The sequence below is a fragment of the Pseudoliparis swirei genome, chromosome 19 (genome assembly GCF_029220125.1).
Source record: "Pseudoliparis swirei isolate HS2019 ecotype Mariana Trench chromosome 19, NWPU_hadal_v1, whole genome shotgun sequence".
NCBI classification, from domain to species: Eukaryota; Metazoa; Chordata; class Actinopteri; order Perciformes; family Liparidae; genus Pseudoliparis; species Pseudoliparis swirei.
Window position 1 is genome coordinate 14,865,099 of NC_079406.1, and position 21,970 is coordinate 14,887,068.

The 21,970-nt window shown below is 41.1% G+C and overlaps 3 protein-coding genes, 1 long non-coding RNA gene and 1 pseudogene across 12 annotated transcripts in view; 4 read left to right on the plus strand and 1 right to left on the minus strand.

Annotated features, from left to right (window-relative positions):
* Positions 1-21,970, plus strand: part of LOC130209877 (protocadherin gamma-C5-like) — a 202,819-nt gene that overhangs the window by 32,402 nt on the left and 148,447 nt on the right. For 2 of the 4 annotated variants that reach the window (XM_056439779.1, XM_056439786.1), the window contains exon 1: positions 1,111-3,592. The exons of the other annotated variants lie outside the window; for them this stretch is intronic. In XM_056439779.1, the coding sequence (XP_056295754.1) occupies positions 1,157-3,592 (2,436 nt within the window). In that variant the 5' untranslated portion in view covers positions 1,111-1,156. Of the gene's footprint in view, positions 1-1,110; positions 3,593-21,970 lie in introns of those variants that run through there. 4 annotated transcript variants of the gene reach the window in all.
* Positions 5,544-9,089, minus strand: LOC130209898 (uncharacterized). Of its 6 annotated transcripts, XR_008834730.1 has the most exons (6): positions 8,947-9,089; positions 7,135-7,157; positions 6,716-6,988; positions 6,450-6,603; positions 6,166-6,297; positions 5,544-6,016 (listed from the first exon to the last, which is right to left on the minus strand). It is a non-coding gene; the product is annotated as an uncharacterized LOC130209898 (long non-coding RNA). The 6 variants fall into 6 exon arrangements; XR_008834729.1 differs by lacking the exon at positions 7,135-7,157; XR_008834731.1 differs by lacking the exon at positions 7,135-7,157 and having other exon boundaries at positions 6,716-6,991; positions 8,947-8,966.
* Positions 11,922-14,447, plus strand: LOC130209880 (protocadherin beta-4-like). The gene has a single exon (XM_056439797.1). The coding sequence runs from the start codon at positions 11,922-11,924 to the stop codon at positions 14,406-14,408; it is 2,487 nt and encodes an 828-aa protein (XP_056295772.1). The 3' UTR covers positions 14,409-14,447.
* Positions 15,003-17,677, plus strand: LOC130210061 (protocadherin beta-16-like; annotated as a pseudogene).
* LOC130209882 (protocadherin gamma-A2-like) lies at positions 18,565-21,098 on the plus strand. Its single transcript, XM_056439799.1, has one exon. It carries the CDS (start codon positions 18,645-18,647, stop codon positions 21,096-21,098), a length of 2,454 nt encoding a protein of 817 aa, XP_056295774.1. The 5' UTR covers positions 18,565-18,644.

Consider the following 21,970-nt stretch of genomic DNA (forward strand, 5'->3'; position numbering starts at 1 on the left):
ATAATCAGCAATATTAAAAGAATAAAAGGCTTGCAATATTTCAGTTGATTTGTAATGAATCCAGAATGCATGACATTTTTGTTTTTTTAATTGCATTACAGAAAATAAAGAACTTCATCACAATATTCTAATTTTCTGAGACAGTCCTGTAGTTAAATTAGATTTAATGACCTAATACATTTTGAAAAGTGCTTTATGTGTCTCTTTCTTTTCCTTCATATGGATAAAGAATGCACTACTTTAACTTTCAGCACCACAGCATCCCAGTTACCTTGGCTCATTCAAGAATGCTGCTCCTGCAAACATATTTTCAGATTTAGCCGTGCATGCTTTCAAATGTCATGCTATGGAAATATTATTTATTTGCGTTGATTTTTTATTTCCACAATAAGATAGGATTGTTTTGAATCTATGTTCAATTCAATACGTCCTCTGTATTTGCACTTCTCATATTATTAATCCTCCTCCTAAATCTATTTCATATGATCTAATCGAGAGTAATTGTTAAGGCTTCAACATATTTATAACTATCTTCAAACGAGAGAGTTGTTTTAAAACAAGTAATTTGTTTACTTTACAAGGAAATCATTCGTATTTGTTTTCAGGTTTTAGCTTGAGTTGAATTTACGGTGAAGAAGTGTGCTGTCCTTTGGCAATTTACTGTTCTACGGTTGTGTTTCCCATATTTCTGTGCTTGAGTGCGTATTGATTTTACAGCATAGTCAAGCTTTTAATCTTTTGCAGATACTCATGGCATCATAAATGATCATGACCCCTATGCACTGTTGTCATGTTTTTTCAAGCTCTATTGTCGTATTACTCATCTCTGTAAGGGGAATTGTCGATATCGTTTTGGATATTGAATTTGAATAATTGTCCTTCATAGCCTGGACTCTAAGGGACGCTGTTGGTCAAGTAACAACGAATCTGAACAAGTGTTTTAGGCGGTGCCTTTGCGCTCTGCGGAGAGCTTTAAACAGTGAACGGCATTGAGGTGGGTGCACACAGACTGCTCGGTTTCATATTTTTCACCACGAGAGAAAGGACGCTTGGAATACAAATCTGTCTATTATATAATACACGTGAATTGCGTTACTGTTATTGCTTCGGTTTTATAAGATTGAACAGTATCATTTCATATAGTTTTTTCGACAACATGGATTGCGGAAAATATGACTGTCGGCCTCGAAGATGGCGTTTGTTCTACAGACTGACGTCGCAAATTATTCTGTTTGGCCTTTTTCTCAGCCATATTGTCAGTGGTCAAATACGTTATTCTATCCCAGAGGAGATGAAGAAGGGATCCCTTATTGGAAATGTTGCATTGGACCTTGGAATTGATGTGCAGAGGCTTCGTTCTGGTCGGGCCCGTATCGTGACGGGAGAAAGCATCCAGTACACCGAGCTGAAGACGGACAAAGGGACGCTGGTCGTGAATGAGAAAATAGACCGAGAGCAGCTTTGCGGAGACGTGACTCCGTGCAGCTTCAGCTTTGATTTGATTTTAGAAAATCCGATGGAGTTACACCACGTTACGGTCGAAGTGTTGGACATTAATGACAATTCACCTTCTTTTCATCAGCAAGGCATGCAATTAACGATTGGAGAATTGTCCGCACCTGGAGCACGTTTTGTTTTGCCAACAGCCAATGATCCTGATGTCGGAGTCAACGGGCTCCAGGAGTATAATTTATCTCCAAATGACAATTTTATTTTGAAAACACATTTAAATTCTGACGGAAGAAAATATGCGGAAATGATACTTGAGAAACCACTGGATAGAGAGCGATATCCAAGTATGTCCCTAAAGCTGATAGCAGTGGACGGTGGGACGCCACAGAAATCTGGTATAGTAAATATAGATATCACTGTCCTTGATGCTAACGATAATTCTCCTATTTTTAATCAGTCAGTATATAGGGCCAATGTAATGGAAAATGCCGGAATAGGTACTTATATCATCACTGTGAATGCAACGGACGCAGATAGTGGATCCAATGGGTTGATTTATTATTCTATTTCCAAAATGCAGGGCAGTATTGACCGCATATTCAAAATGAATAAAACAACTGGTCTGATATTTCTCTCAGGGCAGGTTGACTATGAAAAAGCAAAGAAATATGAAATAGGCATTCAAGCCACAGACCAAGGAGCTTTAACAGACTCGAGTAAAGTTATAGTTGAGGTGATTGATGTGAACGATAACCCACCTGTTATTAATGTGATGTCATTCACTAGTCCTGTGTCAGAAGACTCTCCTCCTGGTACAACTATTGGCATTATAAACGTAAAAGACCTCGATTCAGGTGATAATGGACAAATACATTGCAGAATAGAACAAAATGCACCTTTCAAGATTAAATCTAATTTAAGAAATTACTACACTTTGGTAACAGATACTGTCTTAGACCGTGAAACTGTTTCAGAGTACAACATCACTGTTGTTGCGACAGATTCAGGAATGTCTCCTCTCTCAACCAAACAAACCTTTTATTTAAAGATCTCTGATGTGAACGATAATGCTCCACTATTTTCAGAAAGTGTTTACAATGCGTTTATTTTAGAGAATAACTCTCCAGGACTTTCCCTTCATACTGTGAGGGCTAAAGACCCGGATGAAAACCAAAACGCCCGTGTATCCTATATTTTGGAAGACACTTATATCGGTGGGTCTCGAATTTCTGAATATATCTCTATAAATGCAGAAAGTGGAGTGATTCATGCAGTGCGCTCGTTTGATTATGAGCAAATCAAACAGCTGCTTTTCGTTGTCAGAGCGCAGGATGGAGGCTCCCCTCCACTCAGTAGCAACGTGACTGTGAAATTACTGATCCAGGACAGGAACGACAACCCTCCTCAGGTGCTGTACCCAGTCCAGACTGGTGGCTCTCTGGTGGCTGAACTGGTGCCTCGCTCAGCAGATGTGGGCTATCTGGTCACTAAAGTGGTGGCTGTGGATGTGGACTCTGGACAGAATGCCTGGCTCTCCTATAAACTGCAGAAAGCCACAGACAGGGCGCTGTTTGAAGTGGGCTTACAGAATGGAGAAATAAGAACTATCCGCCAAGTCACTGATAAAGATGCTGTGAAACAAAGACTGACTGTTATCGTGGAGGACAACGGGCAGCCCTCTCGTTCAGCTACAGTCATTGTGAACGTGGCGGTGGCGGACAGCTTCCCTGAAGTGCTGTCTGAGTTCACTGACTTTACACAAGACAAGGAGTACAACGACAACCTGACTTTCTACTTAGTGCTGGCTTTGGCTGTAGTTTCCTTCCTCTTCATCACGTGTTTAGTGGTGATTATATCAGTGAAGATCTACAGGTGGAGACAGTCTCGCGTCATGTATCACTCCAACCTCCCCGTGATTCCGTATTATCCACCACGTTACTCAGACACTCTGGGGACAGGGACTCTCCAACACGTGTACAACTACGAGGTGTGCAGAACGACTGACTCCAGAAAGAGTGACTGTAAGATCGGAGGAGCCGGTAGTCAGAACGTGCTGATAATGGACCCCAGTTCTACAGGGACGATGCAGCGGATACAGAGTGAGAAGAACATCCTGGATGAACCAGAGTCTCCTCTAGAGGTTAGTTTAATAATGTAATGTGTCTATGTGCTGTTATGTCCCTTTCTGATTGTGAAGTGTCACCACTACAATGTCCTTGTAAGCAATATGGACAACATTTTACCTTTTGCAGTACTTAATAAGAATACTCCATGTACTCATTTTCAACTTATACTATACGCAACAATTGCAGTTGGAAGAATTGTGCTTTTTTTATTTATTACACATGCACTATTTTGACCGCATTGTATTTAGTGTTAAGCTGGACTAGTACCCTGCTAGCTTTTGAAGGCATGCCTTCAAAAGCTAGCAGGGTACTATCAGCAGAGCCAAATTAACACTCTCAGATTTGATTTTAAAGGGTACCTGTAGTGAAAGCGAATATGTAGCCAGATCAAAAGATAATGTGTTTCTAAAGGTTATTCATGCACTGACGGTCCAGTATTCAATAACAATACGTAGTTTAGGCTGTTCAAAGTCCTCAACTCCGACATGCGACATTGCACTGGAGCTTGAATATGTCGCGGGTGGTGTGACGTCAAATCGTTGAGAGATCGACAGCCAGCCACAGCGGATGTGTTCAGATACCAATATAAACAACGTTGAGCGCTCGCAAACAAATGCTGAGAGATTGATAATATGGACGATGAAAGATTGTCTGATTCAGCAACTGGATACTTGTTTGAACCTTTAAAAGCAGACTATCCCCATTTAGTGAATTGTGACAGCGATGATAGCGATGATTCTGATGAAGTTGATGCCGAAGGCCCGCCGTCCAGATGCTTCACCTGCGGACCGTGCGCAAGTCGGCGGACGTTTGGTGCAGTTGTGGGGAAAATGTGCCACAGAAAACAGACATAGAGTGCATTTGTTGTAAAGAGCACGAACTTATGTCCGATGATATAGTGTCATTAGACCTCATCTGCTTCACACAAAAGAGTGAGCTTGATAGCTACATCGCGCATAAGCCAGCGCTGGAGATGTCTTTCATTGATGCAATGATCGGCCGACATGTTCGGGGGCCGGCACCGAGGAGAACTGTCAAATCGGTAAGTTTGCCAGTTGTTTCATGTAGGCTAATTTGCGATCACCAGAGTTGGTGTGATTATTACTAATATTCTGAATATATTCACCTTTATTCTCCCATAAGCGAGAGGCCTAACATTTGCCTGCATACTATCGCCCATGATTATGATGATCCTTTAGCATAGACTAAGAAGCCCATACTTTATATAGCGGTCTCAGTGGGGCCGCACCATGGAGGTCGGTATATCGAATAAGGTCGTCCGCTGCCCGTGTATCGTGGCATTCGCAGTATCTCCATTGATTTTGACCATATAGATTGTGTAATTCTTCGCTACGAATGTTTCACGATAGAGGAAAGACATTATATTTGGTACACCTTTATAGCTCAGTTTGTTTGTTATAGGCTATCCGCTGTTTTGTCACAAAGTGGCTCCGGATTGGCTGAATTCCTTTCAACGACTCAACGTCATAGTTAGCTTTGACATGAGTAAATAACTGGCAAAATGGCTGCGCCCTGAAGCGTTCACGGACTCGGAATGTTGACAAAGAAATGTAAATCCTCGGGCTATGCGTGACTTGTTGACAATAGCGGCGGGGTAAATATGATTTATTTGATGCGCCGAATGGATGTAGCACGTTGTTGTTTTGCACTACAGGTACCCTTTAACACTTTAGAAGACTGTATAAGGGTCCACACCACAAAGTGTTAATTTCACTCTTTTTGGAGTTAGTACTTTAACACCAATATAGTGTTATTATTGACTCTTTTGGGAGTTTAAATTTAACTCTTCGTAACACTTGTATGTAGTGTTAATAATTAACTCTCTCAAGGGATGGTTTGTTAACTACACAAGTGTCACTCCCATTTTAACTCTATAAGGTGTCAATGTGTTTTTTTACTAGAAATACTTGAAAATTAATGTTTGTTAAAGGGAAAGGGACATGATAGTTTTAAAACATATTTATTTTAAAACCAGTGCATCACATACACATTTTACAATGCTTTTCAAAACATACAACAATATGGAACAATGTATGCTCTGTCACTCTCATTAGAGTAGTTTATCAAAAGGTCTAACATATGGCAGTTCGTCAAGACCAATCAGAACACGTTCGCTGCTTTGCTCCTCTACACAATATGCATGGAAATGGTCATCAAAGTACATCGATGTTGTACACCGTGGTTTGAATGAGGGTGTAGAAACTGGAAAGAGCTTCGTTGTAGGAGATGCTGAAGACATAGTGAGCTTTGAATAACACACCAACAGCAGCCGCCGATGTCCGAGCGTTGAAGGGGACATCTTTCTGGTCCACAATGATGAAGAATCTTTCAATGTTCTTCTTTTGCTCACCGATGCAGAGGAGGAAGGGCTGTCTAGCACCAACTTTCTCCAGGAATGTAGTGATGCTGGCTCCTTCCTGTTGTTTGAATGAGATAGATTCATATATTTAGCATAATAAGCAGTTAGATGGATATATTATATCAACCTGCAACTCACACTTCTTATAAATAAATGCAGCACTCAAAAATTAAAATGTTGCTCATACAAAAGGCTGATGGTACATACCTTAATACACCTTACAGGATGGTTGGCTGCCTGGGCTGAGCTTCCTTTGGCTGTTTTTTGTGGCCTCTTGATGTAGGAGGCAGGAGATGCAACAGAAGAGCTGACATATCACTATCCCAGCCTTGAAGACATCTAAGATATTTCATAAAGAAGAAAATAAAGCAATGGAAAAGAAAACATTATTTTAGCCTTCAACAGCTACTTAATAACTCTTTATTTCAATTTAGTTTTACTGGACTTGGCAATTTGGGTATTTTTTACACAGAAAAACGGTCCATATTTACCAGTCATTCTCAGCCTGTGTCAAAAGCCCGCAACTCCTCGACATGGAGACTTTGGGGAAGACTGGCATTCTGAGATGACTTTGTCCTTGAAATATGAAGGCCACTTTGCAGGAAACTGCCCAGATACTTCAGCCCCAAACATCATTGAGAAATCCTGTTTAAACAGAAACACAATGGCCATATACAGGTTAATGAAGTATGCTTTGCATTTAGAAGGATTCAGTTTTGAAATATTTCAAATAAGATGAAATAATCAATATCCTTACCAATCCGGGTGTGTCAAGAAAGCGCTGAAAAACATCCAAGACGGAAGATGTTATAACCACAGATTGATCAGTTGAGTGTTGAATTGTTGAGAGAGCCTCTCTGCACTCCTCACCAAAGAGCTGTCCACCAATTAACAGAGTCTCTCGTTGGGTTGTTGGGCTGTCCTGGAAATCGTTCCTGGAACGCTGACGAAAGCTGTCATAGGTGGTGCGTTGGACTGTTTTGAGTCTCCAAGCTAGATAGCCAGTGTTGGCCTCAGCATAGAATTGTTCCTGCTCACGCATGAAAAAACATGTACATATAACAATGCACAAACAAACACACACATATAGAAGTACAAATTAATTGAATTATTAAAAACATTAAGCAGTCCATTGACAATTTGACAACACAGACTGGATTTTAAATTAAAACTTACGTATCCATTTTTGGAATATGGATCTTGTAGATAAGGGGAAATGGTCACAATTCCCAGTGCACAAATGTGTACATTAAAAAAAGCAAGACTGCTGTAACGCTTCTCCGTTCCCAACTTGAGTTTCCCGAAGCATAATGACAGCTACAGACCAGCATTGACGTTTCTTTATGCTTATTCATTGCTCAGCGCTCTTTGAGGCTGTTTGTGTGCGCAGCAGAACAGGGTTTTTCCTGGGTCAAAATGGGTCTTCGGTGCTCCCAAAAAAAAATGTCTATTCATGCACGTCAGACTGTTGAGTGGGTGATCAGCAGCTGGTCGCTCGTTCCATTCGCGCACCTCACAGTTGCGTATTGATCAGACAAGAGGACACGCTTATCAACTCCAGTGTTTCCCCTACCATTATAACTAGGGATGGGTATCGTTTGGGTTTTTTCCGATACCGGTGCTAAACCGGTACTTTTAAAACGATACCGGTGCCTAAACGGTGCCTGAACCGCTACTTCTTCTTTTTTAAACGCACATTGAGGACATTAAAAACCTCTTTGGCCAGATTCCCTGTAGAAGCCCTTATCAGGGAGCACCGACAAACAACGGATATCAGACTGTTAACATACACAATATATGTTCTCCATTATATGATGTGATATGTATTGTCATGTGCAGACTTTATAGGGTTAATCCTGTCACTGTTTTGATGGGCAAAGAGAACAACCAATCAGAGGGACTGAAGATGACACGTGACAAATAAAGTTTTGCTTCTGACAGCGAGTTACACTGAAACAAAGTGACGCCCCACGGTCTTCATTCCTCCGTCATTATATTCCCGGTAACACCGGGTATACAGCCGGGATCGCTGTACATCAACACATCTGCGAGCAGACTGTCACGCAGCTCGTAGCTTCAGCGCTAGCTACTCTGAGCTAACAAACAAGGTTATAATGGCTAATTTATTATTTCTTGGGCTACTTTTATGAATGCAAGACTTGCAATCAACGTTCCGGTACTAATCTGAGTTCCGGCTGCTCGTCATCATCGGTCTCCCGTGTTCAGGGGACCGTGACAATCTCCCCGTCGCACCCAGCCTGACGCTGGTGTGCTCCACACGGGCTCACTAGTCACACACGGCGCAGCCTCCGCTGTCAAAGTTAAATGTGAGAGGCTCGTAACCTGCTGACAGGGCGGAGTCACCTGAGAAGTTCACAACAATAGGTTTTTTTCAATTTCAATCGGCTCAGGCACCGGAAAGCACCGAAATGTGCGTTGCGTTTCGGTCCGGGTAATACCGGTTGTATCTTTTATATATTTTTTCCATCGCGGACTTTTTTTTGCCTTAGGCGCTCGGGATTTGTCATAGGCGCTCGGGAAAACGCCAAATGTTCTCTATGCAGGAAAAACCCTGCAGAAGGCTTTACAGCGGTCTGTACGCGCCGTGCGTAACACACACACAAACAGCCTTTGCCCTCATCGTGCTTCGGGAAACTCAAGTCGGGAACGGAGAACTTTACTATAACTAAAACATTTTTTTCACAATTTAAAGAAAAATGTTATAATAATTATAATACTCGGCGGGCCGGATTAAAACGTATCGTAGTTTGCCCACCCCTGGTCTAAACCCATGGCCCGCCACTGTCTTCAGCATTATTGGGAGTGAATCAGCTAGGTTAGCTTAATGCTAAGCTAGCGCTAATGTTAAGTGTAGTGATGGCACACAGTAACGCTACCGTTATAACACAAGACTAACGGTGGCTCACCGTGCCAGAAGAGAAATATCAATATCAAAACATATAACTTAGTTAACAGAAAAGTACTTACCGAAAATGTTATGCTATAACACCACGGTCATGGACGAAGTGTCTGCCTTCTTGTTGAACTCGGAGACTCACTGGCTTGATTCAGTCGGTGTGTGACGTACATGAGGGGGAGGGGTGAATTAACACCTACAGTGTCACAAGTCAGGTTCGGAGTTCAGACTTAAAGATTCGGTGTTAACGTAACTGAAGTGACACCTACAGATTTAATTACCATACTTTTTGTTTAGACACTCGGTTTTAACACTGACTATTTGTCAACTGAGAGTTACATATACGAGATTTGACTCTATACAGGGTCAAATTAACTCTACATCTGCTCACATTTCACCAACACCAACAAATTAACTCTTTTCAATTTGCTGTGACGCACTGTTACATTTTGTGTGACTTTTTGGGACTCTTAATAATATTTAACATGTGGTAAAAAAATTAAATAAGGTTTCTTATAAATTGCAGTGGTAAAGTATACCCAAAAGCCATACTTGAGTAAAAGTAAAGATACTTGACTGGAAAATTACTCAAGTAAAAGTAAAAGTCACACTTGAGTAAAATTATTAAAGTATCTGATATTTATTGTACTTAAGTATCAAAAGTAATTTTCTGATATTAAATGTACTTAAGTATTGAAAGTAAAAGTAAAAGTAAATGCTGTTAATAAAAAAAACAAAGGGTCAGAATTTTGAGAATTATGAAGTTTATTTGTTTGGGTGCTGTGGCCGCCATGAACAAGGAGTATGTGCTGGATGAACTTAGCAAAATATGAATACTATGAAATTACTCAAATATAAAAACACGATTAAAACAGAAAAAAGCAGCACCAAAAGTAACAACCAAAATCATCACTTTAAACTGAAAAATGTCTTGTTCATCTTCAAAAGAAGTTGATTTTCAAAATGGACAGATTTCAGTCTCGCTCTTCTGGGGCTGAAGACGAGTCTTGCGATGCTGAAGAGCCGTTCACAGGCCCTGATGCAGGCAGAGGTGTGTTTAGCTTCACAGACAGTGTACACAGTTGGGAAGCATTTCAGCAAGTCAATGTGATCTGCTGAACAGGTCACGTCTCCATCCAGCTGTTTGCTGCTGTCACGCGCTGGAGATGACGAAGAAGAAGTCCTCTTCATCAGATGAACTGGACCTGGTGGCATCACCTAAGCTGCAGGGAGGGTTCTTCCATGTGCTGCTTGATGTAATCCATTCCTGAAATAAAGTGAGAGTATTATATAAATGCTAGAATTAATAACACTTCCTAACATGTCATGACCCCAACCTAAAGTTTTATACAAAATAGTTTGTTTTAATGTGAGGTTCATACATTTAGTTTAATGCGCTGTCCGTGTTGATTTGTGAATATGCACTTGTATCTCTGTAGTTAAACACAACAGTCCCAAATCAATATCGTCGCCATTACTGGACCGTCACTCTTATAATATTAATACAAATAATAATAATAATAATAATAATGCTGTAATGATTAGCATTATATTATAGCCAAGACGACTCAAATCAACAAATTATCACAACTGTCAACACTTCTTCAGCTCATTAACTCGCTAGCGATCTGTCTGCTGCACTAACGCTAATTGTCTCATTTAATTGACGATAGATAGCGAACGGTAGCCTAACATACAACATGCGTAGGACAATCAGACACCTGTCTCCCCCTCTCCTGCCAAAGATATAACTTACTCCAATCCTGTGGGCAACACTGCTCGATATCTTAACAGGTTTATGATTATTCTGATTACTAAACATTAACGTTGCGGCTCATGGGATTAATCTTAATTTACCTCAATGTGTTTCCTGAGGTTGGATTGTGAGTTGTTGAAGGCCATATCTCAGTAGCTTTCGGTAGGCATAAGAGGCACTTCATCCGGTAGGAAGAAACTTTCACTCCGACAAAAGAAAAGAGTTCGCCCAAATATGGCCACGGACGTTGATCTTGGTCACGGTGGTTGTTCGAGTAGCTTCCATTGCTGCTCCACATGAAATGAGTCATATCTGTAGCCGCTCGCTCGCTCGCATCCTGGGCATCACTGGGAATAGAAAACACGCAGCAAGGACCACTGATCCCAACCTGGTGTTCGTGCTGCGTTCAGGTGCCCTGCGGTGTGTTCCACCACAGTCCCCGATGTTTGTCAAATGATTATTTTTTTCCGTATAGTTACGAGTAACGATACTGTTTCAGGGGAAATGTATCGGAGTAAAAGTACAAGTTTTTATTGTAAAATATAGTGAAGTAAAAGTAAACAGAAATATAAGTAGTAAAATAAAGTACAGATATCCCAAAAAACGACTTAAGTAAGGTAACGATGTATTTCTACTTCGTTACTATACACCACTGATAAATTGGAAGGACAATCAAAAACGGTCCCTTAAATGCTTTCACTAAACATCATCTAGCAAGCTCCTTCGTATTATTGTTCCCAATGCTTCCCTTTATCATGATAGAAATATAGTCCGATTTGCTGTTCTTAATTTGTGTGTTGCAATGGTATTTCTATTCAAATATTTTTTATTTTTTATTGGAAATTCTCGAATACAAAAGAATGCTAATATACACAGTGATAACACTTTGTTTTTTAATTATTATTTTTCTGAGTACCGTGTAGTAATCAGTTTAGATTAATTTTATTCCCGCTAATCAGCTGCACTCAACCATTTAATAGTTCCAGAAATGCAGTGTTACTGATATGGGACTCTAAGCGACGCTGTTGGTCAGGCCAACATAATATCTACAACATTAACACACAGTCTCCGCCCTTACCACATTATCTGAGAGAAAAAGAGACCGTGTCCTTTATGCGGGCGGACATTCGAGGAAAGCAGACTTGCATATTAATATCTCAGACATCTAATACATTGAAAAGTCGACATCGTTTTTCTTTGGATGTATGTTGAGTCTTTTTCGTTGTTTTTTTCTCACAACACGTCTCGTGCTGGGATCATTAACGACGATATTAATATTTTTGTTTTGCAATGGCATGTGGAATACCGCACTCCTCCGTGTGCGTAAAATGGCGCTTTGGCTGCGAACGGAATTGGAAGCTTCTGTTGTTCTTTTTTTATCTCAACCATTTGGTGAGCGGACATATCCGATATTCACTCCCGGAGGAGATGAAGAAAGGCTCCCTCATCGGTAATGTAGCTCAGGACCTTGGTTTGGATCCGAAAAGGCTCCGTTCTGGTCGGGCCCGTATCGTGACCGGAGAGAGCATCCAGTACACCGAGCTGAAGACAGACAAAGGGATTTTAATAGTGAAGGAGAGAATAGACCGCGAGCAGCTTTGCGGAGACGTAACGCCGTGTAGTTTCAGCTTTGAGGTGATTTTGGAAAACCCGATGGAGTTACATCAAATTACAGTTGAAATAACAGACATAAATGATCATTCCCCCACGTTCAAAAGAGACACAATTAATTTTGAAATAAGTGAATCAGCAAATACTGGCGGTCGTTTTCCTTTAACAAGTGCAGAAGACCGAGATGTGGGCATCAATGGACTCAGAGAATATGTTCTAACTGAGAATGATAACTTTATATTGAAACAAAACTCTAATGCAGATGGAAAGAAATATGCAGAGATGGTGCTTCAGAAGCCATTAGACAGAGAGACAAACCCACATCTGTCTCTAAAGCTAATTGCTGTAGATGGTGGAAGTCCGCAGAGATCTGGTACAGTCAATATAGATATTACTGTACTTGATGCCAATGATAATGCACCTCTATTTAATCAATCTGTGTACAAAGCTGCGGTCATTGAAAACTCTCCTAGGGATACTTACGTCACCACTGTTAATGCGAGTGATGCAGATTTTGGCTCAAATAGTATCGTTACATATTATTTTTCAGATCTCAACAGTGGTATAAACAATGTATTTACAGTCGATGAAAAAACGGGTGTAATTTTAATCACAGGTTTAATTGATTATGAAAAAGACAAAAAATACGAACTTAGAATCGAGGCAAAAGATCAGGGAGGTTTAACAGATTCAAGCAAAGTCATAATTGAAGTAACTGATGTAAATGACAACTCCCCTACGATAAGTGTGATGTCATTCACTAGTCCTGTGTCAGAAGACTCTCCTCCTGGTACAACTATTGGCATTATAAACGTAAAAGACCTTGATTCAGGTGATAATGGACAAATACATTGCAGAATAGAACAAAATGCACCTTTCAAGATTAAATCTAATTTAAGAAATTACTACACTTTGGTAACAGATACTGTCTTAGACCGTGAAACTGTTTCAGAGTACAACATCACTGTTGTAGCGACAGATTCAGGAATGTCTCCTCTCTCAACCAAACAAACCTTTTATTTAAAGATCTCTGATGTGAACGATAATGCTCCACTATTTTCAGAAAGTGTTTACAATGCGTTTATTTTAGAGAATAACTCTCCAGGACTTTCCCTTCATACTGTGAGGGCTAAAGACCCGGATGAAAACCAAAATGCCCGTGTATCCTATATTTTGGAAGACACTTATATCGGTGGGTCTCGAATTTCTGAATATATCTCTATAAATGCAGAAAGTGGAGTGATTCATGCAGTGCGCTCGTTTGATTATGAGCAAATCAAACAGCTGCTTTTCGTTGTCAGAGCGCAGGATGGAGGCTCCCCTCCACTCAGTAGCAACGTGACTGTGAAATTACTGATCCAGGACAGGAATGACAACACTCCTCAGGTGCTGTACCCAGTCCAGATTGGTGGCTCTCTGGTGGCTGAACTGGTGCCTCGCTCAGCAGATGTGGGCTATCTGGTCACTAAAGTGGTGGCTGTGGATATGGACTCTGGACAGAATGCCTGGCTCTCCTATAAACTGCAGAAAGCCACAGACAGGGCGCTGTTTGAAGTGGGCTTACAGAATGGAGAAATAAGAACTATCCGCCAAGTCACTGATAAAGATGCTGTGAAACAAAGACTGACTGTTATCGTGGAGGACAACGGGCAGCCCTCTCGTTCAGCTACAGTCATTGTTAACGTGGCGGTGGCGGACAGCTTCCCTGAAGTGCTGTCTGAGTTCACTGACTTTACACAAGACAAGGAATACAACGACAACCTGACGTTCTACTTAGTGCTGGCTTTGGCTGTAGTTTCCTTCCTCTTCATCACGTGTTTAGTGGTGATTATATCAGTGAAGATCTACAGGTGGAGACAGTCTCGCGTCATGTATCACTCCAACCTCCCCGTGATTCCGTATTATCCACCACGTTACTCAGACACTCTGGGGACAGGGACTCTCCAACACGTGTACAACTACGAGGTGTGCAGGACCACTGACTCCAGAAAGAGTGACTGTAAGATGGGCGGAGCCGGTAGTCAGAACGTGCTGATAATGGACCCCAGTTCTACAGGCACGATGCAGCGGATACAGAGTGAGAAGAACATCCTGGATGAACCAGACTCTCCTCTAGAGGTGAGGAAGAAAACACTATGTTTACTCTTAATGTATTGCTTCTCTTAGTTGAAATTGCAAAACTTGTTACAGTCCTGCAACTTTGAACACGAGGTTACTTTCAGGACCACAGTGTGGACAGCTCTTTTTTTTCCTGAAAGTGCCTTTTCTTTTGACACGTTTTCACTTCCCCCATGATTTTAATCATATAGAATCAAACGTTATGAAACTACTACTGTAACATTAATAATGTTAACAATATTAATAACAATTATGATGATTAGTATTAATGTTATTATAAAACAACAATATAAAAAAATAACGATATTGACAATAATAGGAATAATATAATACAAACATATTTAATGGACAGGTTTTTCAATATTTGCAAATATAATTTAGTATTATAATATATTAAATGAAATTATATATTTAGCATGTCCTTTCATATTACAGACATCAAACTTGATATGTAATTTTTTTAATATTGCAACATTTGAAGTTTGGCTAATATTGTACATTGTACATTACCGTGGAAAGGCTCCGAGGGACGCTGTTGATACATCACTGACTTTCAGTCAACGCAGTCCACCCGTCCACCCCTTTCATTCCGTTCAGTGCTTCACTGCTGAGAGAAAAGACGGTCTGGCTGCTGCTGGATTAAAATGTAGCATTTTCTCGAGGACTTTCTCTCATGAAGACACCGTTACCTTTTTTTAAATTGAGGATTTAAGAACACCAGCTTTTCATTGAAAGGGATTACTGTGTGTTTGTGCGTTTGGATTCATGATGGCTCGTATGTGGATAACCGATCTCAGAGGCCGAGGACAAGCCCTGTTTGTCATTCTTTGTCTTTTTACGCTGCGCTCCGTGACTGGACAGGCTCGCTACTCCGTACCGGAGGAGCAGGCAGAGGGGTCTTTTGTTGGAAACATCGCTAGAGATTTAGGTTTGGATGTGGCGAGGCTCGTTTCAGGTAAAGCTCGTATCATTACAAAAGGAAGCCGACAGTACGTTGATTTAAACCGAGACAAAGGCACCCTTGTTATTAAAGAGCGAATCGACCGAGAACAGCTGTGTGGAAAGACGACGCCCTGTAGTTTCAGTTTCGAGGTAATATTAGAAAATCCAATCCAGCTTTATCGGGTAACCGTGGAGGTTATAGACATAAATGATAACAGTCCGTCCTTCCCAAAGGATGAAATCAGTTTGAAAATTGTTGAAAGTGTTGCATCAGGGACTCGCTTCTCTCTGGTGAGTGCAGACGACCCCGATGTTGGAATTAACGACGTTCAAAAATACATACTAAAACCAGTAGATCATTTTAAATTGGAAGTACAGAGTCGGACTCATGGAGGAACACTGATCGAAATGGTTTTACAAAACCCGTTAGACCGAGAGAAAGAGGAGACTCACACGCTCGTGCTGATCGCTTCAGATGGAGGTGAACCACGCCGATCCGAGACAGTGCGTATTCATATCACTGTGCTCGATGCGAACGATAATGCGCCAGTGTGTAGTCAGCCTGATTATAAAGCAGAAGTCATGGAGAACTCTCCAGAAGGAACAGTAGTAACCACTGTGAGTGCACATGACGCAGATAAGGGAAACTATGGTGAAATTACTTATTCCATACCGTATGTCGCCAGAGAAGCGAAGCAGCTTTTCGAAATAAATGTTAAAACTGGAGAGATTAAAGTTTCAGGTAAATTAGATTTTGAAAAATCTAAAACATATCAATTAAATGTCCAGGCCAGTGATCACGGAGGATATTCTGTTACATGCAACGTTATAATTCAACTAATTGATGAGAATGACAACATCCCGACAATACAGATGATGTCATTTTCTAACACGATATCCGAGGATTCTCCTCCAGGTACAACTATCGCTGTTATTAACGTGGATGACGAAGACTCTGATGGTAACGGTGTTGTCAAGTGCTCCATTAACGCTGACATGCCTTTTAAAATCGAGTCTTCTTTAACAGGATATTATACCATTGTAACCGATAACTTATTAGACAGAGAAAGTACTCCAGAGTATAACATCACCATAACGGTCTCTGACCAAGGCTCCCCATCTCTGACGAGCAGGAAACAGATTCATGTCAAAGTGTCTGACGTAAATGACAACCCTCCCACATTTGACCAATCAGAATATAGCAAGGCGGTACCAGAAAATAACTCTCCCGGGTTTTCTGTGTTCACTCTCAGTGCAAGTGATCCAGACTGGGGCCAAAACGCTCGTGTTTCTTATTTCTTGGAGGAAAAAAAGATTAATGGGGCAGCTGTGTCTTCGTTAGTGTCTGTGAATTCAGAAAGTGGTGTCATTCACTTATGAGGTCGTTTGATTACGAGCAACTCAAGTGGTTTGAATTTAACGTAACTGCTCGTGATGCTGGATCCCCTCCTCTGAGTTCAGTCTCATTAGTTAAAATAGTAGTCCAGGACCAGAACGACAACCCTCCTCAGGTGCTGTACCCAGTCCAGACTGGTGGCTCTCTGGTGGCTGAACTGGTGCCTCGCTCAGCAGATGTGGGCTATCTGGTCACTAAAGTGGTGGCTGTGGATGTGGACTCTGGACAGAATGCCTGGCTCTCCTATAAACTGCAGAAAGCCACAGACAGGGCGATGTTTGAAGTGGGCTTACAGAATGGAGAAATAAGAACTATCCGCCAAGTCACTGATAAAGATGCTGTGAAACAAAGACTGACTGTTATCGTGGAGGACAACGGGCAGCCCTCTCGTTCAGCTACAGTCATTGTTAACGTGGCGGTGGCGGACAGCTTCCCTGAAGTGCTGTTTGAGTTCACTGACTTTACACAAGACAAGGAGTACAACGACAACCTGACGTTCTACTTAGTGCTGGCTTTGGCTGTAGTTTCCTTCCTCTTCATCACGTGTCTAGTGGTGATTATATCAGTGAAGATCTACAGGTGGAGACAGTCTCGCGTCATGTATCACTCCAACCTCCCTGTAATTCCGTATTATCCACCACGTTACTCAGACACTTTGGGGACAGGGACTCTCCAACACGTGTACAACTACGAGGTGTGCAGGACGACTGACTCCAGAAAGAGTGACTGTAAGATGGGAGGAGCCGGTAGTCAGAACGTGCTGATAATGGACCCCAGTTCTACAGGGACGATGCAGCGGATACAGAGTGAGAAGAACATCCTGGATGAACCAGACTCTCCTCTAGAGGTGAGTTACGCATTTAGCTTCGCTAGTTTGCTCTTTTTTTCTTATTTTTGTATTTATTTCCATTTAAAAAGCAAGACACGCCAAGTCAACTTCAGCACCATGGACAGCATCTTGGTCAGTGTATTGTTATAATGCTGATTTTTCAAAGTTTTAATGACTGCTCGTTTGCAAAGCATTGACTTATGTTGAAAGACAGATATTTTGTATTGTATATGTTATACTGCCTTAAAGCATTTTAGTAAAAGTCATACTACATTTATTATTTTCACAGGTCCGGTGTCTGTTTACCTTCCACATTTCTGATTGCGTTGTATACAACATTTCGTTTTGACAAGAAATGATGATGTCAATATGGTTACTGTCTGCCATAAGGGCGACAAAAAAAGAAAACAAATATATACTCAGTAAATTTATTTATATATATTTTCTTTTTTTCCCTTCACATTTCAGTAATGATCCCTCTTGCTGCATGTTTTTTTTCTTAACGGTGATATTGCGGCTATACATCTCCGAATACAGGATTTTTTTGGCATCTGTGTATTTTTGAGGACAGTAATTAATTTTGGGACCAGTCTTGATGAAACGAGACAATCTTTTGAATCCTTATGGACTCATTAATTTGGTTTTACGGGTTTCCTGTAAAGAAAGTTATATTTGTTCTATTGTTTTCGTTTTGAAAAGTGCTTTGTGTTTTCATTTCAAACTAAATATCACATACTACATTATGATGAGCTGAATTTTTTTAAATTTACAAATACTATATTTAAAAACAATCCAGATTGATTTCCACGATACTATATTTGTTCAGTCCGTCTGCTTCAGAGCTCAGGGGTGTGTGGCTTTATTTGATGTTCAGCTTTTAGACTCTAAGGGACGCTGTTGATCAGTATATTATTATTGTATATTCAGTTTATCCTCCAACTGACTCCGTGCAGCCGGCGCTCTGTGTTTTAGTCGAGGTTTAGTGCGAGAGAACATGGTCTCACAGACGTGCCTGTAAAGATTGGAGACGTGTTTAGTTGTCACGGACATATCAGAACCAGCTTCGCCATCATATCAATCGGATACAGTTCTTTTCTTTTTATTCTGCCTGGGCACGATGGCAACTGTGGGATCTTTCAGATGCGCAAGATGGCGATTGTTTTATGGATTACGATGTCAAATTGGACTGCTTGTGTTTCTGTTTCACGCGGTGAACATGGTAGGTGGTCAGATCCGTTATTCTATACCAGAGGAGATGAAGAAAGGCTCTGTTATCGGGAATGTAGCGCAAGATCTTGGTTTAGATCTGAAGAGGCTCCGTTCGGGGCGGGCCCGTATCGTGACCGGAGAAAACATTCACTACACCGAGCTGAAGACGGACAAAGGGATTCTAGTCGTGAATGAGAGAATAGACCGAGAGCAGCTTTGTGGTGACGTCACCCCGTGTAGCTTCAGCTTTGAGGTGATTTTGGAAAACCCTATCGAACTGCACAGAATAACTGTTGAGGTTTTAGATATAAATGATCACGCGCCCGTCTTCCCAAATAAAGATACGCCGATCCGCCTTGAAATCAGTGAATCAGCTGCAGTTGGAGTCCAGTTTCCACTGCAGAGCGCAGAGGATCTAGATGTCGGGCAAAACGCGTTGCAAGATTATGTTTTGTCGCTAAACGAACATTTTATATTGAAGCAACATGCAAATCCAGACGGAAATAAATATGTTGAAATGGTTCTCCAGAAGCCTTTAGACAGAGAGCGACATCCCCATCTGTCTTTAAAACTGATCGCAGTTGACGGAGGAACGCCACAGAGATCGGGGACAGTAAATATAGACGTCACCGTGTTAGATGCCAACGATAATGCTCCCGTGTTTAACCAATCGGTGTATAAAGCATCTGTGATGGAAAACACAACGAAAGGCACAAGTGTTATAACTGTAAATGCCACGGACGCTGACAGTGGTTCATATGGCGTCATCACGTACAGTTTGTCTAAGACGAAAGGAAATGCAGTGAATATATTCAGTATTGACGAAAACACGGGCACAATTTCTGTTTCTAGTCAGATAGATTATGAAAAAGACAGAAAATTTGAGGTCAGAGTCGAGGCAAAGGACCAAGGTGGCCTAACCGGATCGAGTAAAATTACTTTAGATATTGTTGATGTCAACGACAATGCGCCAATTATAAACATTATGTCATTTTCTAGCCCTGTATCTGAGGATGCACGTCCTGGTACAACTGTTGCTGTTTTAAATATAAAAGATTCGGATTCTGAAAAAAATGGACAAATAATATGTTCTATTGATCGTAAACTTCCTTTTAGGATCGAATCATCTTTAACAAACTATTACAATTTAATCACAGATCAACATTTTGATAGAGAATCCGTCTCTGAATATAATATAACAATAACAGCCACTGATTTGGGGTCTCCTCCACTTTTTAGCTCAACAAAGTTACACCTTAAAATCTCTGACGTAAACGACAACGCACCTATATTCAATAAAAACAGTTATTCTGCTCACATCACAGAGAATAATTCCCCTGGAACTTCCATATTTGCTGTCAGCGCGCGAGACTCTGATTGGAATCAGAACGCACGAGTATCGTATCTTTTAGAGGACACACAAGTCAGTGGGAGTCCAATCTCTAATTATGTGTCTTTAAACTCAGAAACTGGGGTTCTTAGCGCGGTTCGTTCTTTTGATTATGAACAAATTAAACAGCTTCAGCTGGTTGTCAAAGCGCAGGACGGAGGCTCGCCTCCACTGAGTAGCAACGTGACTGTGAAAGTACTGATCCAGGACCAGAACGACAACCCTCCTCAGGTGCTGTACCCAGTCCAGACTGGCGGCTCTCTGGTGGCTGAACTGGTGCCTCGCTCAGCAGATGTGGGCTATCTGGTCACTAAAGTGGTGGCTGTGGATGTGGACTCTGGACAGAATGCCTGGCTCTCCTATAAACTGCAGAAAGCCACAGACAGGGCGCTGTTTGAAGTGGGCTTACAGAATGGAGAAATAAGAACTATCCGCCAAGTCACTGATAAAGATGCTGTGAAACAAAGACTGACTGTTATCGTGGAGGACAACGGGCAGCCCTCTCGTTCAGCTACAGTCATTGTTAACGTGGCGGTGGCGGACAACTTCCCTGAAGTGCTGTCTGAGTTCACTGACTTTACACAAGACAAGGAGTACAACGACAACCTGACTTTCTACTTAGTGCTGGCTTTGGCTGTAGTTTCCTTCCTCTTCATCACGTGTTTAGTGGTGATTATATCAGTGAAGATCTACAGGTGGAGACAGTCTCGTGTCATGTATCACTCCAACCTCCCTGTGATTCCGTATTATCCACCACGTTACTCAGACACTCTGGGGACAGGGACTCTCCAACACGTGTACAACTACGAGGTGTGCAGGACCACTGACTCCAGAAAGAGTGACTGTAAGATGGGAGGAGCCGGTAGTCAGAATGTGCTGATAATGGACCCCAGTTCTACAGGGACGATGCAGCGGATACAGAGTGAGAAGAACATCCTGGATGAACCAGACTCTCCTCTAGAGGTGAGTTAAATATTAATTCTGTGGGTTTTCCCTTCTTCCTCTTTGCATTCTTTCCATGCAAAAAATCCTTACCCGCCAAGCAGTCAACGTCAGCACCATGGACAGCATCTTGGTCAGTGTCTTGTATGCTGCTTTTTTTCAAAGTTGTCATCGAATCACTTTTAGGAAGCATTGACTTCTTTTTGAAAGCCATACTGACTATTTTTGTGTTACTATACTGCCTTAAAACGTTTTAGGGAAAGTCATACTCTACTAATTATGTTCACACGTCAAGTGTCCATTGTTATCTGCCAAAGTTCTGATTGTGTTCTATATAAAACATTTCCTTTTTCGCAAGGAATGATGGTGTCCTTATGGTTAATTTCAGACATAAAAGCAACAGGAAAAGTTGAAGAATAGGCTCAGTAAATTGATTGACATATGTTGTTGTTTTTTCACGCTATTGAAGTGACAATCTCTCTTTTGGTATGGTTTTCTTACCGTTGATATTGCCGTTAAACATTTTCCTATTGTATATAATATAATAATAATACATATTATATTATGAACAATATAGTTAAGCATGTAGAGGACAGTGCTTTTTCCTGGTTAGTCTTGATAAAAAACAAACTGGGCATTCCTTGTAGGGACTCATTAATTTGGTGGTACGGGTTTAACGTTTTCTTTCTATTTTTCTTTCTTTTCTGTAAAACCGAGTGTGCTGTATTAACACATAGTTAAATTAGATTTAATGACCTAATACATTTTGAAAAGTGCGTGTCTCTTTCTTTTCCTTCATATGGATAAAGAACGCACTACTTTAACTTTCAGCACCACAGCATCCCAGTTATCTTGGCTCATTCAAGAATGCTGCTCCTGCAAACGTATTTTCAGATTTAGCC